Raw genomic sequence first — 24,816 nt, forward strand, 5'->3', positions numbered from 1 at the left:
AAATATCTCTGAACATGTAGCCCAAATCAGCCTTGGAAGCCCCACTCCTACTCTGCCCTAGGAGCCAAAACAACCAGACCTGATTTCCTTTCTACATTAGACTTCTCCAGGAATCTTAAAGGTATATGTATGCCATGAAAATGGACTCAAGGAAGGGGTCTTGATGGGATTCTGCCCAAATCTGCCCTCAGCTTCAAGCCCCACAGAATTCATTAATCAGAAGAAATAAGTAGGTTAGTATATTCTGTAACCACATGACTTGGTTAACACAGGATGGTTATTACAAAACACAACACAGAAATCAGTCAATAAGAAAGAAATACCAACAAGGAGGCAGAAAAGGACATTGATCCATAAACCTTTCCCCAAACCTGGCATCTGCATAGTTCTCCTTCTCTAATGTCCTTGGATGAACCTATGTTGGTTATAAAATCATTAGCACACAATAATACTGCCCTAATTGGCTTTTTCTGTATGCATTCTGGGTAACCACGTGCCCAGTTCCACCTAGGCTTTAGGGTGGGCTGCTGACTCCTTCAGAAAACATGGCTCACTCCCTAAGTATATAAGTCTCATTAAAAGGACTTTGATTGAGATAGAGACTGTCTGAGCTTTCTTTCAGAGGTGACACCACATCATATATCTGATATTTCAACAGTTTCATTCAGCTAATATTTGTTGTTCTGATTATATACATGTCAAACTGCTCTTGCCAGAAGATTTAACAGATTCAGATTCTTTGGCCTTGGCCACTCTCATCCTAAAAACCCACTTTTTAGTAAACCCACACTGACCTCTGGGTACTCATCAGGTGTGTGGTTGGCTGAAGCCCGGGCAGAGGCAAAGAAGCCAAAGTGGGAGCAGGAGCAGCAGTGAAAAACTTCCAGAAGAAAGAAGTCACCAAGAGAGAGCTGCTTTCATGGAGAATCTCAGCAACTTCGTGTTTTTGAAGGGAATCCCTTATTTCACAGTGTGGAAGATATTGAAAGAATGCAGGATGAATTTGAGGTTCAGGACAAGGACGTCTTTGTTGTGACCTACCCCAAGTCAGGTAAGCAGCAGGGGAAGGAAACAGCACTGGGGAAGGAGGCTAGAAGAGATGAGCTTTCTTCTATTCCTCCACATTCCGGGCTCAGACTTCAGAGAACAAAGGGCCTTTGGATTGTGGCTAGCTCAGCCTCCTCATTGGAGAGCAGCAATTCCTAATTCTGGTGGGTCTTGACCTCTCTGGCAGGCAGTTTGCTGAAGGAGAGGAAACATTCCAACCCAGGTCTTCCTGACTCCACGTCCAATACTTCATTAACTCCAACACTCCAAGACCTCTTAAAGGTCACCTAGCTTGCATGAAAATGGTAGTTGGGGTTATACCCCAAGACAAGTCCTTGGACCCACAGGAGGGGCACTGTAGCCTTTCCTTGTACATATAGTGTGCTACAGCCCTGCTGGCCCACCCCTAGAAATGGTCCTTCCTGTTTTTATCCCATCCCTTTGTTTAAGTAGTCCTCAAAGCCCAGAGTGCTCTTCCCATTCCCATTTCTCACATGAAGTCCTATCTATTCTTTATGGTCCAGGAATCTCTGCCTTTTCCTTCCAGTCTCATCAGGGATAGACCTTTCCCACGTCAGATGTTTCTCTCTTACATTCTCCTGCAAACTTCCATACATATCTAGCCAGTGGGATATTTTTCACAGACTTGCCCTGCCTGGACTCATTGAGCAACATGAAATCTGGGACCACATGTTTATGTCTCCCAACCCTAACCACTAAATACTTTGGAAGCCTAACTTTTGTACCGATCATGTCTCCTATACATGTGATGAGGTTCAGCCCCCCCGCCCTTGTTTCCCAGTCAGGGAACCAGATGATGAGGTTTGGCGCAGGGCAGGGAGTTGGGGGAACCCCTTCTGGTTGGTACAGGTCCTTCATAAATGAATTTACAAACCCGAGAAGTTAAACTGGCAAAAGAAGTTTATTTAGAACTGAGAAGTCAGCTTTTGCAAGCTGACTTTCTTAGTGTCAAGGTCTCGACAGAGAAGTAAAGATGTAGCAGAGAAATCCAGACAGAGAGGTAAAGAAGGCATAATGCTAAAAAGAGAATGTCTTTCCAGCAAGCAGAGGGTCACAGCTAGGTCAAGGGGAGAGGAAGGTTCCTTGGCATGATTCCTGCTTTTAGGTCCTTTGCAAGGAATTGAGGTGAAGGAAGCTTGTTACATGGGTAGCTCTTGGTGGGGGCTGGGAGCAGTTTGAGTTGAAATCAGAATAGAGAATCTCTGAATTGAATGAGTGTCTCTGGACTAATCTCCAACTCAATAGAGTTGGATAGAAATCTCCAGGTAGAGCTCCAGTAAGAGTGGTCCTGGACTCTATTAGGTCCACCCAGATAACAGAATGAAATCGCTTTATCTTGATTCCGTGGGGCAGGTCTCTTAGGGGAGAGCTTCTCTGAGGGAGTTTCTCAAGCGTTCTCCCCCCCAAGTCAGAGAGAAAGAGTGAGAGCTAGTTTCAGGGCTCCCTTCCTCACATGGAAGGCTCTCCTCCTCACCTCTGCCTGGTACCTTTCCTAGCTTCATAAAAGATTGAGCTCTATCTTCTCCAGGAAGCCTTCTCTAAAACCCCCAAATGCTTGTGCCTTCCTCTCAAGGTTCCCTTTCATCCATGCCATATGCCTCTACTATGAACAGTTATTCATGTTTCTCCTCTCACCTTAGACTGTGAATTCCTTGTGGGAAGAGACTGAGTTTTTGTCTTCCTTTTAATTCCTTGCATGCAATAGATACCTGGCATCCAGTAAGTGCTCAAAAGATGCTTGTGTGATGAGCATATACTCCTTGGTATAACCATTCATCTATCCAGCCATATTTGAGTTTCATCTTAGGAAATTTTTTTTTGATAAGTGGCACTATCTCAAATAGATTTGGACAGTCTTCCTATACTCCCTCCCTAGACGTCTTCCAACAGTTTGATGGAATATGGACAAGACTGAATCCTGAGAGGTTTCTTTCTCTTCTGAAATTCTGCGATTCTGTGAATAAAATATTCATAAAAACCCTTCATCCTTTTTTTTTTTTAATTCCATACAAGAACCTACTGGATGATAGATATCCTCAGTCTGATCTAGTCTAAAGGGGATCCTACTTCGATCAAATCTGCCCCTTATTGGAAACGTTCTTCCTGGTAAGAGTTTAATAAATGCTTTGAGATGTTAAAGAATAAGAATAAGAAAGATGCAGAGCTCCTCACTTCCTATCTCCCAGTCCATCTCTTCCCTAAGTCCTATGTGGACAACATGAAGCCCCTGATTAATGGCAAAATAAACAGTCATTTAGGAGTTGGAAGGAGGATGGTATGGAGAGAAGCTGGAGGGATATTTGTGGTGCTTATTTCTTAGGAATTCAGGGGTGGAAAGAGATAGAAAGAGGTGACTCTCTGCTCTCCATCTTTTACACACTGCCCTTATCATTCTGTTTATCCTTCCTGAATATCACTGTTCACGTCTACCTCTGGCAAGCAAAGGCAAAAGTCCTGTGGAGAACAATCAGGATAAGGTCATGAAATAAAGGAGAAGGGAAAGGAAAGTACTTGGAAGCATGAAGCTAATTTGGATAGGCTTGAAGGTATGCCAGAGATTGGACTGGAAAAGGGCAAATTTGGGAGGAATTGAGAGGCTTCCTGGAGACTGAGGAGTAGTAGGGAAGGACTCGGGAGACACAGAACAAGTCTTCTTCCAGTATCTGAAGGACCAACATGTGAAAGAGAGATTCAGGTTTTCTTCCTGGTCCCCAAAGAGAGAATCAGGAGCAATGAGAGATTGTTACAGTGAAAACAATAAAGACTAGATATCAAGAACAACTTATTACTTGGAGCTGTCACAGAAGATCAGGCTTCCCTTGGAGGTGGAAGAATCACCATCTTTGAAGGCAAAAGTTCAGAGGCTTTTTGTTGAAATGTAATAGTAATTATCATTTTTTTCTGAAAATATTAGTTTTTATTCACATCTCAGTGATAAACAATATCTTTAACATGATAAATATTTTTTCTAGATGGCATTGAAATGAAACCAGTAGATGATTAGACAGAAACATTAGCTATGGTCTTCCAGAAAATTCATAAACATATACATGAGTATATATATGTTGTCCAGTGAAATGTTAAAATACATGTTGTCTGTCGGTTAGTACAAATCTCTTCACTTCTGTTATAGAGGAATGAAGACAGCTCATGTGAGCAGACAAAGCTCATTTCAACTCCTGAAATGAAAAATTACTTTGATCAGTTCTTTGTAAGTTTTTATTTTTTTCCTAATCCAATAAAAGTGTCATTGAACAGTCAGAATAATTTTCAAAACAACAGAGCACTGACAAATGATTTTACAAGGGCAACATGATGTCACATTGGGCATGCTTTAGGGGAAGTTCTGTGCTCTACACATCTGTTGGTAAATTCTGCTATTAAAATACATGGTAGAATGGGTCTAAGTCCTGAATTGTTTTTTCAACTTTAATTTTCTGGGGCTTTTTTAAACAAAAACTGTTTCCTTGATTCTACCCCAAAAATATAAAAACATAAATAACTAAGATTTTTACTGTGGTGATTTAAATGTTAAAATCCTCCAGGCCATATCTATACTGTTTCAGGCTTATTTACATACCATTGGACTTTAGTCTTTTTTCAATTCAACTTCTGAATCATTTTCCTCATCAGATTCCTCATTCTCTTCCTTATTATTAATGTATTCACAACCTCTTCTTTTTCTCTTCCTCTTCCTTCTCCTCCTCCACATTATTATTATAATACTTCTTTTTATTGATTATCTTTGTCTTCTTCCCTTCTCTTATACCAGATAGAATAGTGATCTTGAGACTTCATATTTCTGGTTCAGTCATGCAGTAATGTTGACCACATCATAACCCCAGGACGATAGCATGTTAGGGTCTTCTATTCCCCTGTAGTCTGTACAAGTTGATATTCACCGTTTCCACAATACCCCCTATCCATCTCATCTTTTGCTCTCCCATTTTCCTTTCCCTTCAGTCTTTCCCAATATCAGGTTCTTTTCCAGTAAAACCCATCTTCTCATTATATGGTCAAGGTATTTAAGCCTTAGCTTCAATATTTGATCTTCTAGTGAATAACCAGAATTATTACTTTAAGTGTGGAATAGTTTAATCATCTCCTTGCTTTCCATGGGACTCTCAAAAGTCTTCTTCAGCACCACATTTCAAAAGCACCAATTCTGTAGCATTCAGATTTTTAAATTCAAATCTCATAGCCATACATTGCTACTGGCAAAACCACAATTTCCACCATACATACGTTTGTTGTAAAGGCGATTTCTTCTCTTTTTGGTATGCTATTCAGATTTGCTCCTGCTTTCCTCCCAAGGAGCAAGCATCTCCCAATTGCATAACTGCAGTCATTGCCTGCAGTAATCTTTGAGTTCAAGAATATAAAATCTGACACTGCTTCTATTTTTTCTTCCTCCATTTGCCAGGAAATGATGGGACCAATTGCCAAGAGCTTAATTTTTTTTTTCATTTTAAATTTCAAGTTAGCTTTCACACTCTCCTCTGTCACCTTCATCAAAAGCCTTAATAATTCCTCTTCCCTTTTTGCCGTCAGAGTTATGCCTGCATAGCTGAAATTGCATATCTTTTCTAGGACACTTAATTCCAGCTTTTGATTTACCTCACTTGCCTTCTGCATGATGTACTCTGAATAGGATTCATATAAATAAGGTGATGATAGCCTTGTTGTACTGCTTTTCCAATCTTAAACCAATAAATTCTTCAATGTTCACTTCTGATTGTTGCTTCTTAGACTACATAAAGTCTCTTTAGGAGATAAGCAAAATGGTCCGATAATTCCATCTCTGAGGATTTGCCACCCAATCAGAGACTTTAGTGTACTTATAAAGGCAGAAGTAGATTCACCCCCACCCAACTCCCCAGAACCCTCTTGCTTTCTCCATTATCCACTGAATGTTGGCAAGTTGGTCTCTGGTTCTTCTTTCTCTTTGAAAATCTGCCTGCTATCTGTGGAATAGGTTAGGTTGACAGGACAAAAGAGTCAATAATTATAGCAATCTAGTGTTTGACAAACCCAAAAACCCCAGCTTTTGAGATAAGAACTCACTATTTGACAAAAACCATTGGGAAAATTGGAAACTAGTATGGGGAAACTGGGTATCCAAGCTTCATACAAGATAAGGTTGAAATGGTTTCTAATTTAGGAATAAAGAATGATATTGTGGATGGGGGAGGGAAAGCTGTGTAAGGTCTGCATTTTCCTCCAGAATCCATCTCATTACAAGCCTCTGAATTAATGCCTGTGAAAAAAAAAACCCACAAACAGTTACCAAGAAAGACATCCTTGAATTCACCAGGAAAGGTATGTTTTTTTAGGAATGGTTTTAGATCAGGCACAGGCTAAGTGCGAAGGGGAAAGAGCCCCGGCAGCTCACAGCCGAGCAGACGGAGGGGGTTGAGGTGGATCTCAGCGTCTCTGTGGGGAGAGCCACACAGGATTGGATACTTTGCCCTGGCAGCAAGTCATGAGCAGAGAAGCTAAAAAACATCGGGGGTGAAGCCCAACCCCAAACAGTGGAGTTCCGGGACCGGCCACCCTCCCCCACACATCCCGCACGCCTCAGGCCAGACGCACACAGTCCTGCAGTCCCCTGCGCCCCTCAGTCTGTGAGGAAGCTGGTAATGCCCCACCTCCCCCAAAAAAAAAAAAGCAGATTCCATTTGGGGTTTTTTCCTTTTTTTTCTTTAGTTTGTCCCTCTTCTTCTCTGACAAAATGAGCAAAAAGAAGGACTTTTAAGATTGGCAGCTTTTATACTGAAAGAGAAAGACTCTAAACCCTAGGAGACTAAAACAGATTATCCCAGGTGAATCCCAAGGAAGAGAATCATCTGTTCCCACACAGATAAACAGAAGAATTAAAAGGCTCAAAGAGAGCTAAAAGAAAATGGAAAAGGAGGGGAGGTTGGCAAGAGGTCTGAGAAGTCATCTCACCATTTAAAGACAGGTGGATAAAGAAACCAAACCTTGAAAAAAAGGATTAGTGAACTGGAAACAGAAAAAGCTCTGAAAAATAAAATTGGTGAAAAGGAAAAAATTCCATAGAACAAATTGGACAATTAGAAAAGATATTTGGTAAGAAAACAATTGAAAATCAGAATAGAACAAATGGAATTGAATGACTGAGGAGACAAGAAGAATCAGCCAAGCAAAACCAAAAAAACCAAACAATGGAAAAAAATGAAATACCTTCTGGGAAAAAACAGACCTGGAAAATAGGTCTAAAGGAGACAACAGTTTTGGACTCCCAGAAAATACGATGAAAAAGAGCCTGGAACTATTTTCCAGGAATTACAAAGAACTGCCCAAAGTCAAGAAACAGAGGGTAAAATAGACATTGAAAGGATTAGTCACCCACTGAAAGGGATCCTAAAATCAAAACACCAAGAAATAAATTTTGCCAGAACCCAAACAAAGGAAAAAATACCCAAGTGGTAAAAAACCCAATTCAAATATAGAGGACCAAAAGGATACCCAAATCTATCAATACTTAAAAGATCGAAGGCCGAAAGAACCCAAAAGGCTAAGGAACTCTGATAAAAAAAACACCCAGCCAGAATGAGCATCTTTTTCCAGGGAAGAAGATTTTCAACAATAATAATTTCATATTTTTTTGAAAAACAGAACAAAAAAGTTTGATCTGCAAATAGAACTAAGAAAAAAACCTAAAAAAAAAAAATCTTGGGAACTATACCTGAAAGATGTATAAAAATATATACCTTGTTCTAGAAATTAGATGGAAAGGACATTGTATCAGAAAAAGGGTAAAGTGGGGACTATATCTAAAAAGGGCAAAGGAAACCCTATTATATCTGAGAGAAAGAATGGAGGGGATGAATATGTGGGTATTTTACTGCCAAAGAATTGACTTTAAGAGAAAAAATTTAGACATATTCAAATTTAAAGAAATTCCCATCTCATTGAAAAGGAGAAGGGGAAAGGAAAAGGGAAAATGTAACAGAAGGGAATACAGAAATGTGAGGGAAAGGAGAAGAAGGGGAGGAACCTAAGGTGGGGGGAGGGATATAAAAAGGGAGGGCTGTGACAACAAGTGGTCCACAAGTTTAACCAAAGGGGGGAAGGGGAAAGAAGGAGAAAAGCATAAAAAGGGGTTAACAAGATGGCAAGTAATAAGAATTGGTCTTTAACCATAAATGGAACGGGGTAAACTCCCTAAAAAGAAGAAGGATTAGAGGAATGGATTAAAAAGCCGAATCCTACAATATGTTGTTTGGAAACAACCAACGGAATACATGAAAAAAGGTAAAAGGATGGAGCAAAATCTACTATGCTTCAGGTGAAGTCAAAAAACAGGGTACCATCCTGATCCGATCAACAAAAAAAAAATTGATCTAATTAAAAGAGATAAGGAAGGCACTATATTTTCAAAGGGAGATAAATAATGAAGCAAATCAATATTAAAATATATGCACCAAGGGTGTAATCTAAATTTTAAAAGAAAATTAAAGATTTGCAAGAAAAATGGAAAAAACATAATAGTGGAATCTATCCTTGCACTCCAGAATTAGATAAAAAAATCACAAAAGAAAAAGAAGGTCAAAAGAGGTAAATAGAATACGAAAAAGAGATATATAGACCTCTGAGAAAACGAAATGGAGACAGAAAGGATCACTTTCTTTTCACAGTTCATGGAACCTATACAAAATAGACCATATTTAGGACATAAAACCCAAACCAATAGTAAGGAAAATATAAATGATTCTTTTTCAGACCACGATGCAATAAAAATTACACCAACAAAATCAGGGAAAGTGACCAAAAAATAATTGAAACTAAATAATCCCATTAAAGAATGATTGGGAAAAAAATCATAGAATAATTAATAATTCACCCCAAGAAATGACAATAATGAGACATCATATCAAAATGTGTGGATGCAGCCAAAGGGTAATAAGGGAAATTTAATTTAGAGGTTACTTGCAAAAGTAGAGAAAGGTAACAATTGGACTTGCAACTTAAAATGCTAGAAAAGGAACAAATTAAAAAACCCCCATCAAAAACACTAAACTTGAAATTTAAAAATAAAAAAGAGATCAATAAAATTGAAAAAAACTATTAATTAATTTAAAACTAAGATTGGTTCTTGAAAAAACCAAAAAATAGACAAACCCTTAGTAAATCTGATTTAAAAAAAGGAAAGTGAAAATCAAATTGTTATTTAAAAAAAAAGGAGAACTCCCATAATGAAAGGAAATTAGAGAATAATTAGGAATTACTTTAACTTTATGGCAATAAATCGACAACTTAAAAAGAAGGAAAATACCCAAAAAATAGGGCCCGATTAATAGGGAAGAAATAAATATCCAAAATATCTAGAAAAAGAAATAGAAAAGCAAACCAACTCCTGAAAAATCCCAGGACCGATGGTTTTTTGAATTCTACCAAACATTTAAAGAACAATTAACCCCTGTATATAAACATCTGAAAAATAGGGACTGAAGGGTCCAAAACCCTTTTTAAACACAGACCGGGTTTGATACCTAAATCAGGGTGAAAACAAGAAAAAAAGGACCAACCCTCTAATGAATATCGTCAAAATCTTTAAAATATTAGCAAAAAAGATTACAGAAAAATCATTCCAGGATAATATACTAGACCAAGTGGATTTATACCAGAAATTATGGCAATAGGAAAACTTCAATATAATTCCATATTAAAACCAAATTAAAAAAACCATATGATCATTCCAATAGTGAAAAAGCATTTGATAAAATCCAAACCATTCCTAATAAAAAATTAGAATGGAATAAATGGACCCTTAAAATAGCAGGGGCAATATTTAAACCACATCATCATGAATGGGGAAAAACTGGAATCTTTCCCAGTAAGATCGGGTGAAGCAAGGTTGTCCACTGTCACCATTATTATTCAAATTAATTAGAAACACTAGCCCGGAAAGAGTCGAAAGAGATTAAAGGAATCAGAATAGGCGGAGGCCAAATATACCTTGCAAGATATGATGGTTACTTAGAGAACCCTAAAGATTCTGAAAAACTATTAGAAATAATCCATAACTTTTAGCAAAGTTGATTTAAAAAATCCCTAAATCCTGTTTTATACTCACCAACAAAACCAACAGCAAGAATCGAGAAATTCATTTCAAAATAACGTCGAAAAAAAATATTTGGGAATCTATCTACCAAAGGAAAATCAGGAATTATATGATAAATTAAAAAACTTTCCAAAAATAAAGTCAGACTTAAAAATTGAAAATATCAATGCCCTGGATAGGTCGAGCTAATATTAAAATGCAAAACCCCCTAAACTAATCTATTTATTTATTTGCCAATCAGACTTCCAAGAAAATATTTTAATGATCTAGAAAAATAAAACAAAATCTATGGAATAATAAAAGGTCAAGAATCTCAAAAAATTAAATGAAAAAAAAATCAAATGAAGGTGGTTTAGCCTTTGATTAAAATTATTATAAAGCGATCAAAAACCTTTCATTTTAAAAATAGAATTGATGTAGAATAGGTTAGGTTACAAGACAGAATTCCCCTATAGCAACTAGTTTTGACAAACCCAAAGTCCTCTTTGGGATAAAACATTTTGACAAAAACTGCTGGGAAACTGGAATAGTTGGGAAAGGCATGGACCCACATTAAATGTTTACCAAGATAAGTAAAAATGGGTCCATGATTTGACATAAAGAAGAGATTATAAACAAATTGGAGGAACATGGATGTTTATCTCTCAGACCAAGGAGGAAGAAATTTTGACCCAAAGACGAACTGAGACCATTTTTCACAAAAAAGAAAGTTTTGATTACATCAAATTAAAAGTTTGAAACAAACTAATGTAAAAAGTTAGAAGGGAAAAAAACTGGGAAAACATCTTCCAGTTAAAGGTTCTGATAAAGGCCTCATTTCCAAAATATAGAGAAATTTCAATTTATAAAGAAACCAACCATTCTCCAATTGATAAATTCAAAGGATATGAAAGTTTTCAGATGATGAAAAAATTTTACCATATTAATGGTTCCAAATCACTTAATCAGAGAAAAAATTAAGAAACTCTGAGATACCACACACACCTGCGATTGGCTAAGATGGCAGGAAAAAAAATAAGTTGTTGGAGGGGATGCGGGAAAACTGGGGACATTGGGTTTGGAGTTGAACGAATCCAACCATTTTGGGAGCAACAATTATGCCCAAAAGTTATCAAACTTTGCATACCTTTTTATAATGTTTCTACTGGGCTTTCCCCAAGGGATACTAAAGAAGGAAAGGGACCAGTATGTGCCAAAATGTTTGTGGAGCCCTGTTTGTATTGGTGGAAACTATGGATGCCACTTGAGAATGGTTGGGTAAATTTGGGTATATGAATGTTTGGAATATTATTGTTCAAGAAATGACCAGCAGGATGAATACAGAGAGGTTGGAGAATTTAATGAACTGATTAAGTGAAATGAGCAGAACCAAGAGATTTAATATGGTCAACAAGATAAACGTTTGAAGATGTAATCTGATGGAAGTGGATTTCTACAAAGAGACCTAATTCAGTTTCAATTGTAATGATGGACGAAACAGCTACCCCAAAGAAAAAACACTGGGAAATGAATGTTGTTTGCATTTTTTTTTTCTTGGGTTTTTTATTTCTGAATCCAGTTCCCTGTGCAACAAGAAAACTGTTTGGATCTGCCCACATTCTATCTAGGATTCTACATTTCAACATATAAGGGACCTTGCCATCTAGGGAGGGTGGGGGTGGGGGAAAATGGAACAGAAGTGATGCAAGGGTAATGTTGTAAAAAAAAATTACCCAGGCATGGATTCTGTCAATAAAAAGTTACTATAATAATGAAATAAATAAATAAATAAATAAATTTTTAAAAAAATTTTTAAAAAAGAACTACTATTTAAAAAAAAAAAGAATGATATTGTAAACCAATTGGAAGAATATAGGATGGTTTGCCTCTCAGATCTGTGGAGGAGGAAGGAATTTGGGACCAAAGAATAATTAAACCTCATTACTTAATACCAAATAGATAATTTTGATTATATTAAGCTAAAAAGTTTTTATTCAAACAAAACTTATGCAGACAAGATTAGAAGTGAAGCAATAAAATGGGAAAACATTTGTACATTTAAGGTTCTGATGAAGGCCTCATTTCTCAAATATATGAAGAATTGCCTCAAATATATAAGAATTCAAGCCATTCTCCAATTGATAAATGGTCAAAGAATAGCAACAGACAATTTTCAGATGAAATTAAAACCATTTCTAGTCATATGAAAAAGTGCTCTAAATCACTACTGATCAGAGAAATGCCAATTAAGACAATTCTGATATACTAATACATACTTCCCAGATTGACTAAGATGGTAAGAAAAAATAATGACAAATGTTGGAGGGGATGTGGGGAAAACTGGGGCACATACATTGTTGATGGAATTGTGAACTGATCCAGCCATTTTGGAAAACAATTTGGAACTCTGCTCAAAATGTTATCAAACTGTACATACCTTTGATCCAGCAGTGTTTCTATTGGGACTATATTCCAAAGAGATATTAAAGGAGGGAAAGAGACCCACATATGCAGAAATGTTTGTGGCAGCCATTTTTGTAGTGTCAAGGAACTGGAAATTGAGTGGATGCCCATCAATTGGAGAACAGCTGAATAAGTAATGGTATATTAATGTTATGGAATATTATTGTTCTATAAGAAACAATCAGCAGGATAATTTTAGAAAGGCCTGGAGAGACTTACATGAACTGATGCTAAGTGAAATGAGCAGAATCAAGAAATCATTGTACATGACAACAACAATATTATAAGACAATTGTCTTGGCTTTATTTTCCAATAAAATTTATATGCTTGGTTGTTGGATTTTTTTCTCTGATTACAAAAGTCATAATCTTGGTACCCAGTCTGGCAATTTAGATCCCTTGGGAGCTAAATCCTGCTTCTTCATTGGACTGTGAGTTTTGTAGCAGCAGAAACTTTTTATTTTTGTCTTTGTTTTTCTTTGTATCTTTATTACTTAGCACAATATCTTTCATGTAGTAGATGATTAATAAAATATTGTTGACATGGGAGGGAAAGGCAGCTTGGAAGGTGGGCAAGAAGAATTTGTTGCATAGGAATGGGTCTAGAGTGCAATAATGATGTAGATTTCATCAACATAGCCTAGCCCCCAGGAAACCAGGACTAAGCCATTGGGCCTCTAAACTGGTAACAATGGAAGCAATTTTCAGGCCTCTCACCCATAGAAGCCAAAGACAACTCAGAAGGAAAATTGTGGCATGCGAGGGTGTGAGGATATCCCCAATCCAGGATCAGTTTTGGAAGCCACTGAATCAATAGCAGCAGCAGCTACAGTAGAAGCAGTGACTGTGGCAGTGACAAGAAAAGCAGCTTCTAGAGATCTTAGCAAACAGATGAGGATGGGAAACAGCTGGTCAGAAGGAGATTGCAGGGGTCTCTTTGATGGCACTAATCAGGGAGACTGCAAGGGTGAGATGAGACGGGCTTGTGAGGGGCATTGAATGTCAAAAAAAAGTATTTTGTATTTGATACCAGAGGCAATAGAAAGCAATTGTTGTTCATTGTGTAGTAGGTGATGAAATGTTTAGGTCTGCATTTTTGGAAAAATCACTTTAGTACATAAATGGAAAATAGATGGTTGTAGGAGAGACATTTGAGGCTGACCACAAGTAGCACATTAACCTCTCCAGGATAGCTACAATTTGTGTTCTTTTGGGCTGTGAGTGAACTATCTTTCATTCATTTACTTTATGTGAATGTCACCAGAATGTGATTATTTCTTTCTTGTCTGATGATGGCTTCTTTGCAGCAGAATGTGTTAAATAAAAAACAAAAGTAACTGGATGAAACTTTGTGATTGTAATCATTACTGATGGGGAACTTACTGTTTTTTCCATCAAACTGAAAACCAGCTGTGGCTTGCCCTGCGATGTAGGTAGGAGAACTTGCGATAAAAGTTATAAGTCCTTGAGAGTCATTGGTTTGCTTGTAATGGATCCAGGCATAGCTGTTTGAATTCTATCACCCAATGACAAATACCAAGTGTTCTACAGGATTTGAGAGGAAATGCACAGGGGCCAAGCCTGCTGAAACAGGCTATATGCAACTCTGGAAGACCTAAACCAGGTGGTACATCAATATCTTCCCTTGGATCTGGAAAGTCCATATTTCTGAAGATATCTGACCAGGGATCAGGCTGAGTGGAGGTGGATGACCAGAAAGAGCAGCCAATAGACTTATAGTGCTGCAAATTCCCAAGAGCACTCCCTCATAAGATCATATTTGAAAAGCAGTAATGGGGAGGATTCTGGGAACATGGCAAAGTAGGTTGGTAAATTTCACGCTTTCCTGATTTCCCCCACAAATAGAACACATTTGCACCTCAGGGTGAACATAGACTGGTGAAAATCCAAGAAGAGTTGGGACAGAAAAGGGGTCCTCCAGATAAAACATGACAAGATCTGAAGAAAGACCCTGGGCCAGGATTAACCTTTCTGAAATGCAAACACATCCTGGCTAGCTCTGCAGAACCACCAAGTGGGGACCCTCAGGTAGACGGGTGTGGCTAAAGTCTTAGCAAGAACCACAGAGATTTTCACCCTAGACTGTTTGTGCAGTCAAGATTTGAGTCCAGGAATGTTGAATGAACCTCAGCTGATTGGGAATGCTGGGCCAAGCTGTGCTGCTGAGTCACAGCCTGGTCAAGTAGGAACCATCACCTGATGAGTGTAAAAGCAGTGGGGCAAGGGTACTGCTGGATGTGGGCACTTGCAGGAAGGGGGAACTCTTAGTTTGGGGTTCCTGGTCAGAGGAGAGAGCTGAAGGGAAGCTTGAGGCACCATCTCCTTACCCCAAGATTAGGGATGCTTATACTAATACCGCTTATTTAAAAAAAAATTAACTGGCAAAGAAGAAAGAACCCCACCATTGAAACATATTATGGGAACAGGGAAGACTGGAAATCATCTTCTGAGAACATTTTCATTAAAAAAAAAAAAGAAAAAGAAAAATAGGAAGTAAAGAAGAAGCTTCTACCTCAAAGATTAATATGAAATGGCTCCCTGTTGAGAGAGAATTTATAGAAGAATTCAAAAAAGAATTCAAAAATCAAATGAGAGACATTGAGGGAAAACTAAAGAAAAAAATTAAAACCATCCAAGAAAAACAAGAAGCTTATGAAAAAAAGTTGACTAATGAGAAAAGGAGGTACAAAGTCTCAAAGACAAAAATAATGTTTTGAAAATTAGAATTGGGTGAGGAGATGCCAGTAAAGCTATGAGAGAGCAAGAAATAAAAAAAATAGATTATAAAGAATAAGAAAACAGAACAGAATGTGAAATATCTCATAAGAAAAACAACAGATCTGGAGAAAGTTCAAGAAATATAAGAATTGGATTGCCAGAAAGTTATGATCAAAAAGAGAACCTTGAAAAAATAATGCGAGAAATAATCCAAAAACATTGTCCGGAGTGATACAACTTGAGGGGAAAGTAGAAATAGAAAAAGTCCACCAAATACCATCTCTAAGATATTCTGTGTAGAAAAAATATAGGAACATTATTGCCAAACTTCAAAAAAAATTAGATCAAAGAGAAAATTTTGCAAGAAGTAAGAAAAAAAAACAATTCAAATATGTTGGAGTTACAATTGGAATTGTACAAGACTTAGCAGCAGCTACAATAAAAGACCACAGGTCCTGGAATCATATCTACTGACAATCAAATAAAAAACCAGCCCTGTGGCCAAAAATATCATATCCAGAAAATTATCTAAAATCCTGAATGAGAAAAAATAGACAAAAACTTGCAGATTTTCAGGACTTTTTATCAACCAAACTTGAATGTAACAAAAAATTCAACATATAAGAGCTAATACGAAAGATCAGTTTTAAGAAACAACTTGGACAATCTGTTTAAACGTGGACAAATTATTTCTGTGTGTGTGTGTGTGTGTGTGTGTGTAAAGAACCAGAACTCTGGAGAAGTATACTTGAAAGAAGTATTCTTGAAACAAGTTGTCAATTCCTTGTTAACTCAAAGGAATTGATGAGACAATGCTTATTTAGTTTACATATACTTAGTACTTAGCATGGTGATATAATAGTTTTCTAATTCACACATATTCAGTATGCTGTAATGATGTAATCGTAATAGGGTATATAAAAACTAGGGACAGGAAGGTATACCAAAGTCAGACAGGAAGACTGCTGGAGGAGATTGGGTCAGACTATGACAGACACAGACTGTGTAAGAGACAATGAAGACTTTGGACTTTATTCCTGAATATTCTCATGATGATTATTCTGCTGAGACCAAGGGCTGTCCAAAGGACCTCCAGAAAGCTATCCCAGACATTACATATATGTATGTATATAAGATTCACATCACCCTATTGTTGAATAGGGTAGCTCAAAAGAAAGATTGGCAGAGTTAAGGTAAAAATAGTAATTATGTTTATACAAATGAGGTGCAGAGGAAGAAAGACACAAGAGACATTAGAGGTGGGAGGAGAGCTCATAGTTCTGAAAACCTACTCACTTCAGATATGGGGTCAATATATACTATGTAGGATATGGCACCCTCCAAATTCTTTAAAGAAATAAGAAGGTCCCTGTGCAACAAGAGAACTGTTCAGTTCTGCACACATATATTGTATCTAGGATATACTGTGATATAATTAACATATATAGGACTGCTTGCCATCTGAGAGGGGGTGGAGAGAGGGAAGGGAAAAATCAGAACAGAAGTGAGTGCAAGGGATAATGTTGTAAAAAAATTACCCTGGCATGGGTTCTGTCAATAAAAAGTTATTTTTAAAAAATGAGGTGGAATGGGAAGATGTGGATGCGAAGGGTGAGGGAAGAAGACAAGGGAGGACCCTTGGGTGGGGGGAGGTTAAGTAACAGCAAGTCTTAGGTGCTTTTAGCAAGTGTTAGCAAGTCACCTATTAAAGAAATTTAATTAAATTAATTAAAGAGGCAGCAAGGATAAGAAAGATGTGTTTGTATGTGGGGTGCATGTGAATGATAGTGTGTGTATGTATCTATATATGTATACACGAATATATCTTTTCTTAAATGTAGCTTGCTTCAGTGTGATGGGGAGAATGAAAGTGGGGGAAAGAATAAAGTAAATAAGGTGAGTAGCAGACAATCAAAGAACAATTTACAAGGAAGTAAAGAAAAAATGATCATTCGTGAATATAATTTCTTCTCCTAAAAAAAAAAAAAATATGTATATATATATATATATATATATATATATATATATAGTATGTATGTATTCTTTCTTGATCTGGTAATTTGTTGTCATATATTCTGAATCTTCCCTGATGTTCTGCTGGGCACATGACAATATTCTCTTTTATTTTGCATTTTTTCTGATTTCCTTTTTTTTCTTACTCTTTTTTTTTTCAAATAAAAGAAAAAGCAGTGTCTTCCCTCTTCTTGGGTCCTCGTTGCTACTTAATGAGGACACAGGATTGTCACATATTCAGAGTTGCTTATTATAGTCCCTCTAGCAAAATAAGCAGAACACAAAGACTTCTCTTGGTAAATGGCTTTATCCTTTATCTCTGCCACATTTAAAAGTGAACCTGGTGGGGGAATGATAGGGAGCATCCAAGGTAAACTGGAGCTAACTCTCCACAGGAAAAGGAATCTAGAGGGGAATGTGTGTGCCAGTCCAGCAGGATACTTCTTTTCTTGCTATATCTTAATATTATTAGCAACTATTTCAATTGCAAAAGCTAATGGATGGTGATTGTTTAACAATAATAATCAATATCCATAGTTGTAGTCATTAGCAAATATCTCTAGACATATCTGCTGAGACCAAGGACTGTCCAAAGGACCTCCAGAAAGCTAGCCCAGACATTACATATATGTATGTATATAAGATTCACATCAACAATAGGGTAGCTCAAAAGAAAGATTGGCAGAGTTAAGGTAAAAATAGTAATTATGTTATACAAATGAGGTGCAGAGGAAGAAAGACACAGAGACATTAGAGGTAGGAGGAGAGGTGGACATGTAGCCCAAATCAACCTTGGTAACCCCCCTCCTATCCTGCCCTAGGAGCCAAAACAACCAGACCTGATCTCCCTTCTCCATGATCCCCCTTCAGGAATCTTAAAGGTATATGTGTGCCATGGAAACTGACTCATGGAAGGGGTCTTGATGGGATTTTGATTGTTGCACCCAACCTAAATCTGACCCCAGCCTCAAGCCCCACAGAAATCATCAATCATGGGTCTCATTAGAACAAGTTGGTTAACATATTCTATAAATACATAACCACATGATAATCACTATAAAACATAACAGAAATCCGTCAATAAGAAGGAAGTACCAACAAGAGGCAGAAAAGAATGCTGGATCATAAACCTTTCCCCCAACATGGCACCTGAATAGTTCTCCTTCTTGGATGTCCTTGAGTGAGCCTATGCTGATTATAATATCATTAACATATATTAATACTACGCTAAGTGAGTTTTTCAGTATGCATTCTGGGTAACCACATGCCCACTTCTACCTTCACTTTAGGCCTGAACTGCTGACTCCTTCAGAAAATATGGCCACCTGCTAAGTGGATAAAATCTCATTAAAATGACTTTTCTTGGGCTGGAGACCGAGTCTTGTTTCAGAGGTGACACTGCAACATATATTTGACATTTTAACAGTTTCATTCAGCTAATATTTGTTGTTCTGATTATATCCATGTCAAACTGCTCTTGCCAGAAGATTTAACAGATTCAGATTCTTTGGCGTTAGCCACTTTCATCCTAAAAACCCAGCTTCCAACACTTTTTAGTAAACCCACACTGACCTCTGGGTACTCATCAGGTGTGTGGTTGGCTGAAGCCCGGGCAGATCCAAGAAAGCCAGAGCAGGAACAGGAGTAGCAGTGAAAAACTTCCAGAAGAAAGAAGTCACCAAGAGAGAGCTGCTTTCATGGAGAATCTCAGCAACTTCGTGTTTTTGAAGGGAATCCCTTATTTCACAGTGTGGAAGATATTGAAAGAATGCAGGATGAATTTGAGGTTCAGGACAAGGATGTCATTGTTGCGACCTACCCCAAGTCAGGTAAGCAGCAGGGGAAGGAAACAGCACTGGGGAAGGAGGCTAGAAGAGATGAGCTTTCTTCTATTCCTCCACATTCCGGGCTCAGACTTCAGAGAACAAAGGGCCTTTAGATTGTGGCTAGCTCAGCCTCCTCATTGGAGAGCAGCAATTCCTAATTCTGGTGGGTCTTGACCTCTCTGGCAGGCAGTTTGCTGAAAGAGAGGAAACATTCCCACCCAGGTCTTCCTGACTCCACGTCCAATACTTCATTAGCTCCAACACTCCAAGACCTCTTAAAGGTCACCTAGCTTGCATGAAAATGGTAGTTGGGGTTATACCCCAAGACAAGTCCTTGAACCCACAGGAGGGGCACTGTAGCCTTTCCTTGTACATATAGTGTGCTACAGCCCTGCTGGCCCACCCCTAGAAATGGTCCTTCCTGTTTTTATCCCATCCCTTTGTTTAAGTAGTCCTCAAAGCCCAGAGTGCTCTTCCCATTCCCATTTCTCACATGAAGTCCTATCTATTCTTTATGGTCCAGGAATCTCTGCCTTTTCCTTCCAGTCTCATTAGGGATAGACCTTTCCCACGTCAGATGTTTCTCTCTTACATTTCTCCTGCAAACTTCCATACATATCTAGCCAGTGGGATATTTTTCACAGACTTGCCCTGCCTGGACTCATTGAGCAACATGAAATCTGGGACCACATGTTTATGTCTCCCAACCCTAACCACTAAATACTTTGGAAACCTAGCTTTTGTACTGATCATGTCTCCTGTGCCTGAAAGGCTCTCCTCCTCACCTCTACTTTGTACCTTTCCTGACTTCATGAAAGACTGAGCTCAAACCCAGTCTTCTACAGGAAGCTTTCCCTGAAACCCTCAACTACCTATGCCTTCCTCTCTGAGGTTCCCTTCCATCCATGCTCTATGCCTCTTCTATGAATTGAGTTATTCACATTTCTTCTCTCACACTTTCTTGTGGGAAGAGACTGAGTTTTTGCCTTCCTTTTAATCCCTAACATTCAGCAGGCACCTGGTATCCAGTAAGATGCTTGTGGGATGACCATAGACTCTGCTATAGCCATTCAATTAGCCAGGAACATTTGAATTTTATCTCGGGAAATTTTTCTTGATAAGTAGCACTCTCTCAGGTAGATTTGAACAGTCTTCCTTCATTCCCTCCCTAGACGTCTTCCAACAGTTTGTTGGAATGTGGACAAGACTGAAACCTGAGAGGTCTCTTCATTTCTGAAGGTCTGTGATTCTGTGAATGAAATGTTCATGAAAGCTTTTCATCTTATTTTTTTTAATTTCCATGCAGGAACCCACTGGATGATAGATATCCTCAGTTTGATCTACTCAAAAGGAGACCCTACTTGGATCAAATCTGTCCCTGCTTGGAAACGTTCTCCCTGGTTAGAGTTTAAAAATAACAATGAGATATTCAAGAATAAGAAAGATGCAGGGCTCCTCGCTTCTCATCTCCCAGTCCATCTCTTTCCTAAGTCCTGTTTCACCAGCAAGGCCAAGGTAAGTACATGAAGCCCCTGATTAAAAGTAAAAGAAACAGATATTTAAGAGTTGGAAGGAGGATGGGATGGAGAGAGGCTGGAGGGATATTTGTGGTGCATATTTCATAGGAATTCAGTAAGAGGTAGAAAGAGGGGATTCTCTCCTCTCCATCCTTTACACACTGCCCTTATCATTCTACTCATCAATTTATAATTTATTTATAATAATTTATAATAATTTTTTACCACTAACTCCCCCTACCCCCCCTTATTAAATTTTATCACTTCCATCAAACCCCAAAACTGGATGATAGGCCTTTAGTGTGGTAATTAAATACCGGGGAGAAATCCTTTCTGGCTACATCTCTCACTTCTGCCTCTGGCAAACAAAGGCAAAAGTCCTGTGGAGAACAATCAGGATAAGATCTTGAGATAAAGGAGAAGGGAAAGGAAAGTACATGGAAGCATGAAGCTAATTTGGATAGGCTTGAAGGTATGCCAGAGATTGGACTGGAAAGGGGCAAATTTGGGAGGAATTGAGAGGCTTCCTGGAGACTGAGGAGTAGTAGGGAAGGACTCAGGAGATACAGAACAAGTCTTCTTCTGGTATCAGAAGGACCAACAGGTGAAAGAGAGATTCGGGTTTTTTGCCTGGTCCCCAAAGAGAGAAGCAGGAGCAATGAGAGATTGTTACAGTGAGGACAATTAAGGCTAGATATCAAAAACAGCTTATTACTTATTGAACAGTCTGGAAATTTTTCAGAATAACAATGTAATGGCAAATGACAAGGACAACTCGATGTCACATTGGACATACTTCAGGGGAAGTCCTGTGTTCTACACATTTAGTAGTAAATCATGCCATTGAAATATGTGGTAGAATGGGCCTATGTCATGAATTGTTTCTTCAATGTTCATTTTCTTTTCCTTTAGAAAAAATTGTGTGGGGGTTTTTTTGTTTGTTTATTTGTTGATTCTTAAAATGTGCCTGCTATTCTGGTCATTCTTAGTTCACATATTGCAGAAGCCTATCTTGCATAATCATTAACATAACCTTATGGGCACATTGTGAAATGAGTACAACTGTTTGGTAATGAGAACGTTCTTTGGCACTGACCTAGCTTAAGTTGTGATGTAAACTGAACTTTTCCTGTAAGTGACCACTGTGGTGTTTTCCAATTGTGTTGGCATATTGAATGCAGCACTTTAAAAACATTATCTATAAGAATGTTATATAAGTCAGCTGGAATTCCTTCCCCTCTACTAGTCTTATTTTTAGCAAGGCTTCCTAAAGCGCATTTGACTTCACCCTCCATAATGTCTATCTCTATATCAGTAATCACACTATCTTGATTATCGGTGATGTTAAAAGCTTTCTTGTCTAATTCTTTTGCTCATTCTTGCCATCTCTTCTTAATCTTTTCTACTACTGTTAAATCACTACCACTTTTGTCTTTTATCTTGTCCATTTTTGCATGAAACTTTCTCATTAAATCTCTATTTTAGGAGATCTCTAATATTTCCCACTCTATTGTTTTCTTCTATTTTTTTTCTCATTGCTCACTTAAGAAAATCTAATCTCCCCTTGCTGTTCTTGGGAATTGTGTACTCAGTTGGGTATATCTTTCACTTTCTCCTTTACTTTCCACTTTTTCCTCAGCTATTTGTAAAGCCTTATCAGAAAGCCATTTTACTTTCTCACAGTTCTTTTTCTTTGGAATGTTTTTTGTTGCTATCTCCTGTATAATATTGGAAACTTTTATCCATAAATCTTCAGATAGCCTCTCAACTTGATTTAATGCATTAAATCTATTCATCATTCAACTTCATATACATAAAGGATACAATGTAGATTATACCTATAGTGTCAGATAGTTTTCCCCATTTTCTTCTATTTAAGTCTGAATTTTGCTACAAGAACCTCAGGATCCAAGTCAAAATCAGCTTCAATTCTTATTTTAACTGACTGTATAGACCTTCTCCCTATTTGGATGCAAAATATGATGCAATCTGATTTCTATATTGACCATCTGGTGATATCTATGTTTAGAGTCCCCTTTTAGGTTCTTAGGTATGACAAGTAAGTTATCTTGACAAAACTCTATTAGTCTATCTTGTTTTATTTCGTATGCTAACACCAACCTTGCTCTTCTTCCAATTATCTTTTGATTTTCTACTTTAGCACTCCAAAACCAAAATATAACTCTAATTCTGACTTGCCATTATAAGATCAGCTGGGGAAAGGATCACCTGCCCAGAGAGTGAGTAGGTGTCCCCATGCCCATAAAAGACGTATGTTATGCTACTAACATAGGTAGTTCACTCAATTCAGCAATGACATACAGATGGGGAATAATGTTATTGCAAAGTCTACCCTGTTGCAGCAAATGCCAGAAATAATTTCATCAGCTAATCAAAAAGCATTTATCAAGTATTTACTATATGCAAGGCACAGTATTAAGTCCCGGGGGTGCAAGAAATGGTTGGAGAAAGCAATTCTAAAGAGTGGATCTAATGTTCTCCCTACCAGAGATGCTTCATGAGGAAGGAAAATGGATGTGTCAGCCTCCCAAAGTAACAATTTCTTTTTCAGATGCTTTATGTTGCCAGGAATCCAAGGGACATCCTTGTATCTTTATACCACTTTAAAAATCAGATGCCATTTTGCAATGTACATTCAACTTTTGAGAATTTATTCGAGGAATTCCTGCAGGGAAATGATGAGTGAAGAGGTCATGGTGCAATCACATCTCATTTCACTTCCTTATCATTTTACTTTCTCCCCACCCTTATGGCATCATAACATAAGTTCTTATTTTATTGGTGCCTTTCCATTTGCTGGCAGGCACATTTCTCCCAATAAGTGAGGAATAGAGAAAGGCCAGGACTGTCTCCCTCATTAGAGATGAGGGTGGGAGCAAAGATTGTGGAAGTGACTTTTCCAAACCTATAAGAAATTTGCAAAGCTGACCCATATTGGAGCCTAAGCCTTTTGACTCTAAGACCAATCCTCCTTCTGAAAATCAGAGTTTCAAGTCCCTCAAGTTCCCCACTTCCTCCACGGTGAACTTTAAAGGCAATTAAAGAGAGCCCAACCTAACATTTCCTGTAGGTTCCACCATTGCTGAGATTTTAGGCTGAGCCCAATACGTGGCCCAAGCTTATCTTCTGAATTCCTCCTGGCTCTTTTCATAAATGACTTTCTTTTGGGTAACATTTCTCTGTGTCTGGGAATCACTCACCCACACCCACACTGTAAGCCAGGTGAGAGCTGAACTTACTTCTTTGTACATGACTTGCATTCTGACTAGCATCTAGGGCAGAATAAGCACCTCATAAATTCGTGAAACTTAAATGACCTGGGCTCCCATCTCTCCTTCTCAGTTCCCTTCCCAGTGCCATATGGGTCCTGGTTTGACCACATCAAAGGATGGCTGTCCATGAGAAATTCAGAGAATTTTTTGCTCATAACATATGAGGAACTTTATCAGGTAGGATCCCTTTTCCCTTTCATTTTTCATGTTTTCAAAGGTCCCTATTAATTCTACTGCTTTCTTTCTCTTGATTATTTCCAATTTATCATATATACATGTATACATGTGTGTGTGTATATCTTATTTGTATATACTTGTTTGCATGATGGATCATTCAAACATTTCCTAAAGAACTATTATGTGCCAGGTACTATGCTAATAAAAAGAAAGAATACAACAAGGGCAAAAATAGTCCTTTCCCTCAAGGAGCACAAAATCTAATGGGGATTTTGAAAATAACTTTGTACAAGCAAGAGAGTGTTCATGTGAATGTGTGTGTGTGTGTGTGTGTGTGTGTGTGTGTTTGTGTAAGAGACAGATGGGGGGAGGGAGGGGGAGGGAAAAATAAGGGAGGGAGGAAGAAGGAGAGAGGGAGGAGAGACATTCAAAAGAGGAAAAGCATTAGGATCAAGAGGGCTTGGGAAGGGCTTCCTGTAAAAATTGGGATTTAATTAGGACTTTAAGAAAGCCTGAGAAGTCAGTAAGAATGGACAGTGGAGAACTTTCCAAGCATGAAGAAAAGTCAGCACAAATACCCAAAGCCAAAACATGGAGGATCTTGTTTATCAAACAGCCAAGGCTGACATTGGGTCAAGAATGAGGGGAAAACA

At 38.0% G+C, this 24,816-nt stretch overlaps 1 protein-coding gene across 1 annotated transcript; it reads left to right on the top strand.

Moving 5' to 3' along the window:
- Positions 1-990: 990 nt before the first annotated feature.
- Positions 991-24,259, top strand: LOC105750186 (3-beta-hydroxysteroid sulfotransferase-like). Its single transcript, XM_031961855.1, has 5 exons — positions 991-1,051; positions 19,006-19,179; positions 20,483-20,691; positions 23,700-23,748; positions 24,057-24,259. Exons 1-5 carry the CDS (start codon positions 991-993, stop codon positions 24,212-24,214), a joined length of 651 nt encoding a protein of 216 aa, XP_031817715.1. The 3' UTR covers positions 24,215-24,259.
- Positions 24,260-24,816: the final 557 nt, after the last annotated feature.

Source organism: Sarcophilus harrisii, chromosome 3, assembly GCF_902635505.1.
Source record: "Sarcophilus harrisii chromosome 3, mSarHar1.11, whole genome shotgun sequence".
NCBI lineage: Eukaryota > Metazoa > Chordata > Mammalia > Dasyuromorphia > Dasyuridae > Sarcophilus > Sarcophilus harrisii.

Bases quoted from the DNA above. Each gene is read 5' to 3' on its own strand.
- LOC105750186 (XM_031961855.1), top strand. From the start codon at position 991: ATGCAGGATGAATTTGAGGTTCAGGACAAGGACGTCTTTGTTGTGACC. The intron at 1,052-19,005 runs GTAAGCAGCAGG...AGTAGCAGTGAA, and splicing joins TGTGACCTACCCCAAGTCAG to AAACTTCCAGAAGAAAGAAG. The intron at 19,180-20,482 runs GTAAGCAGCAGG...ATTTCCATGCAG, and splicing joins TGCGACCTACCCCAAGTCAG to GAACCCACTGGATGATAGAT.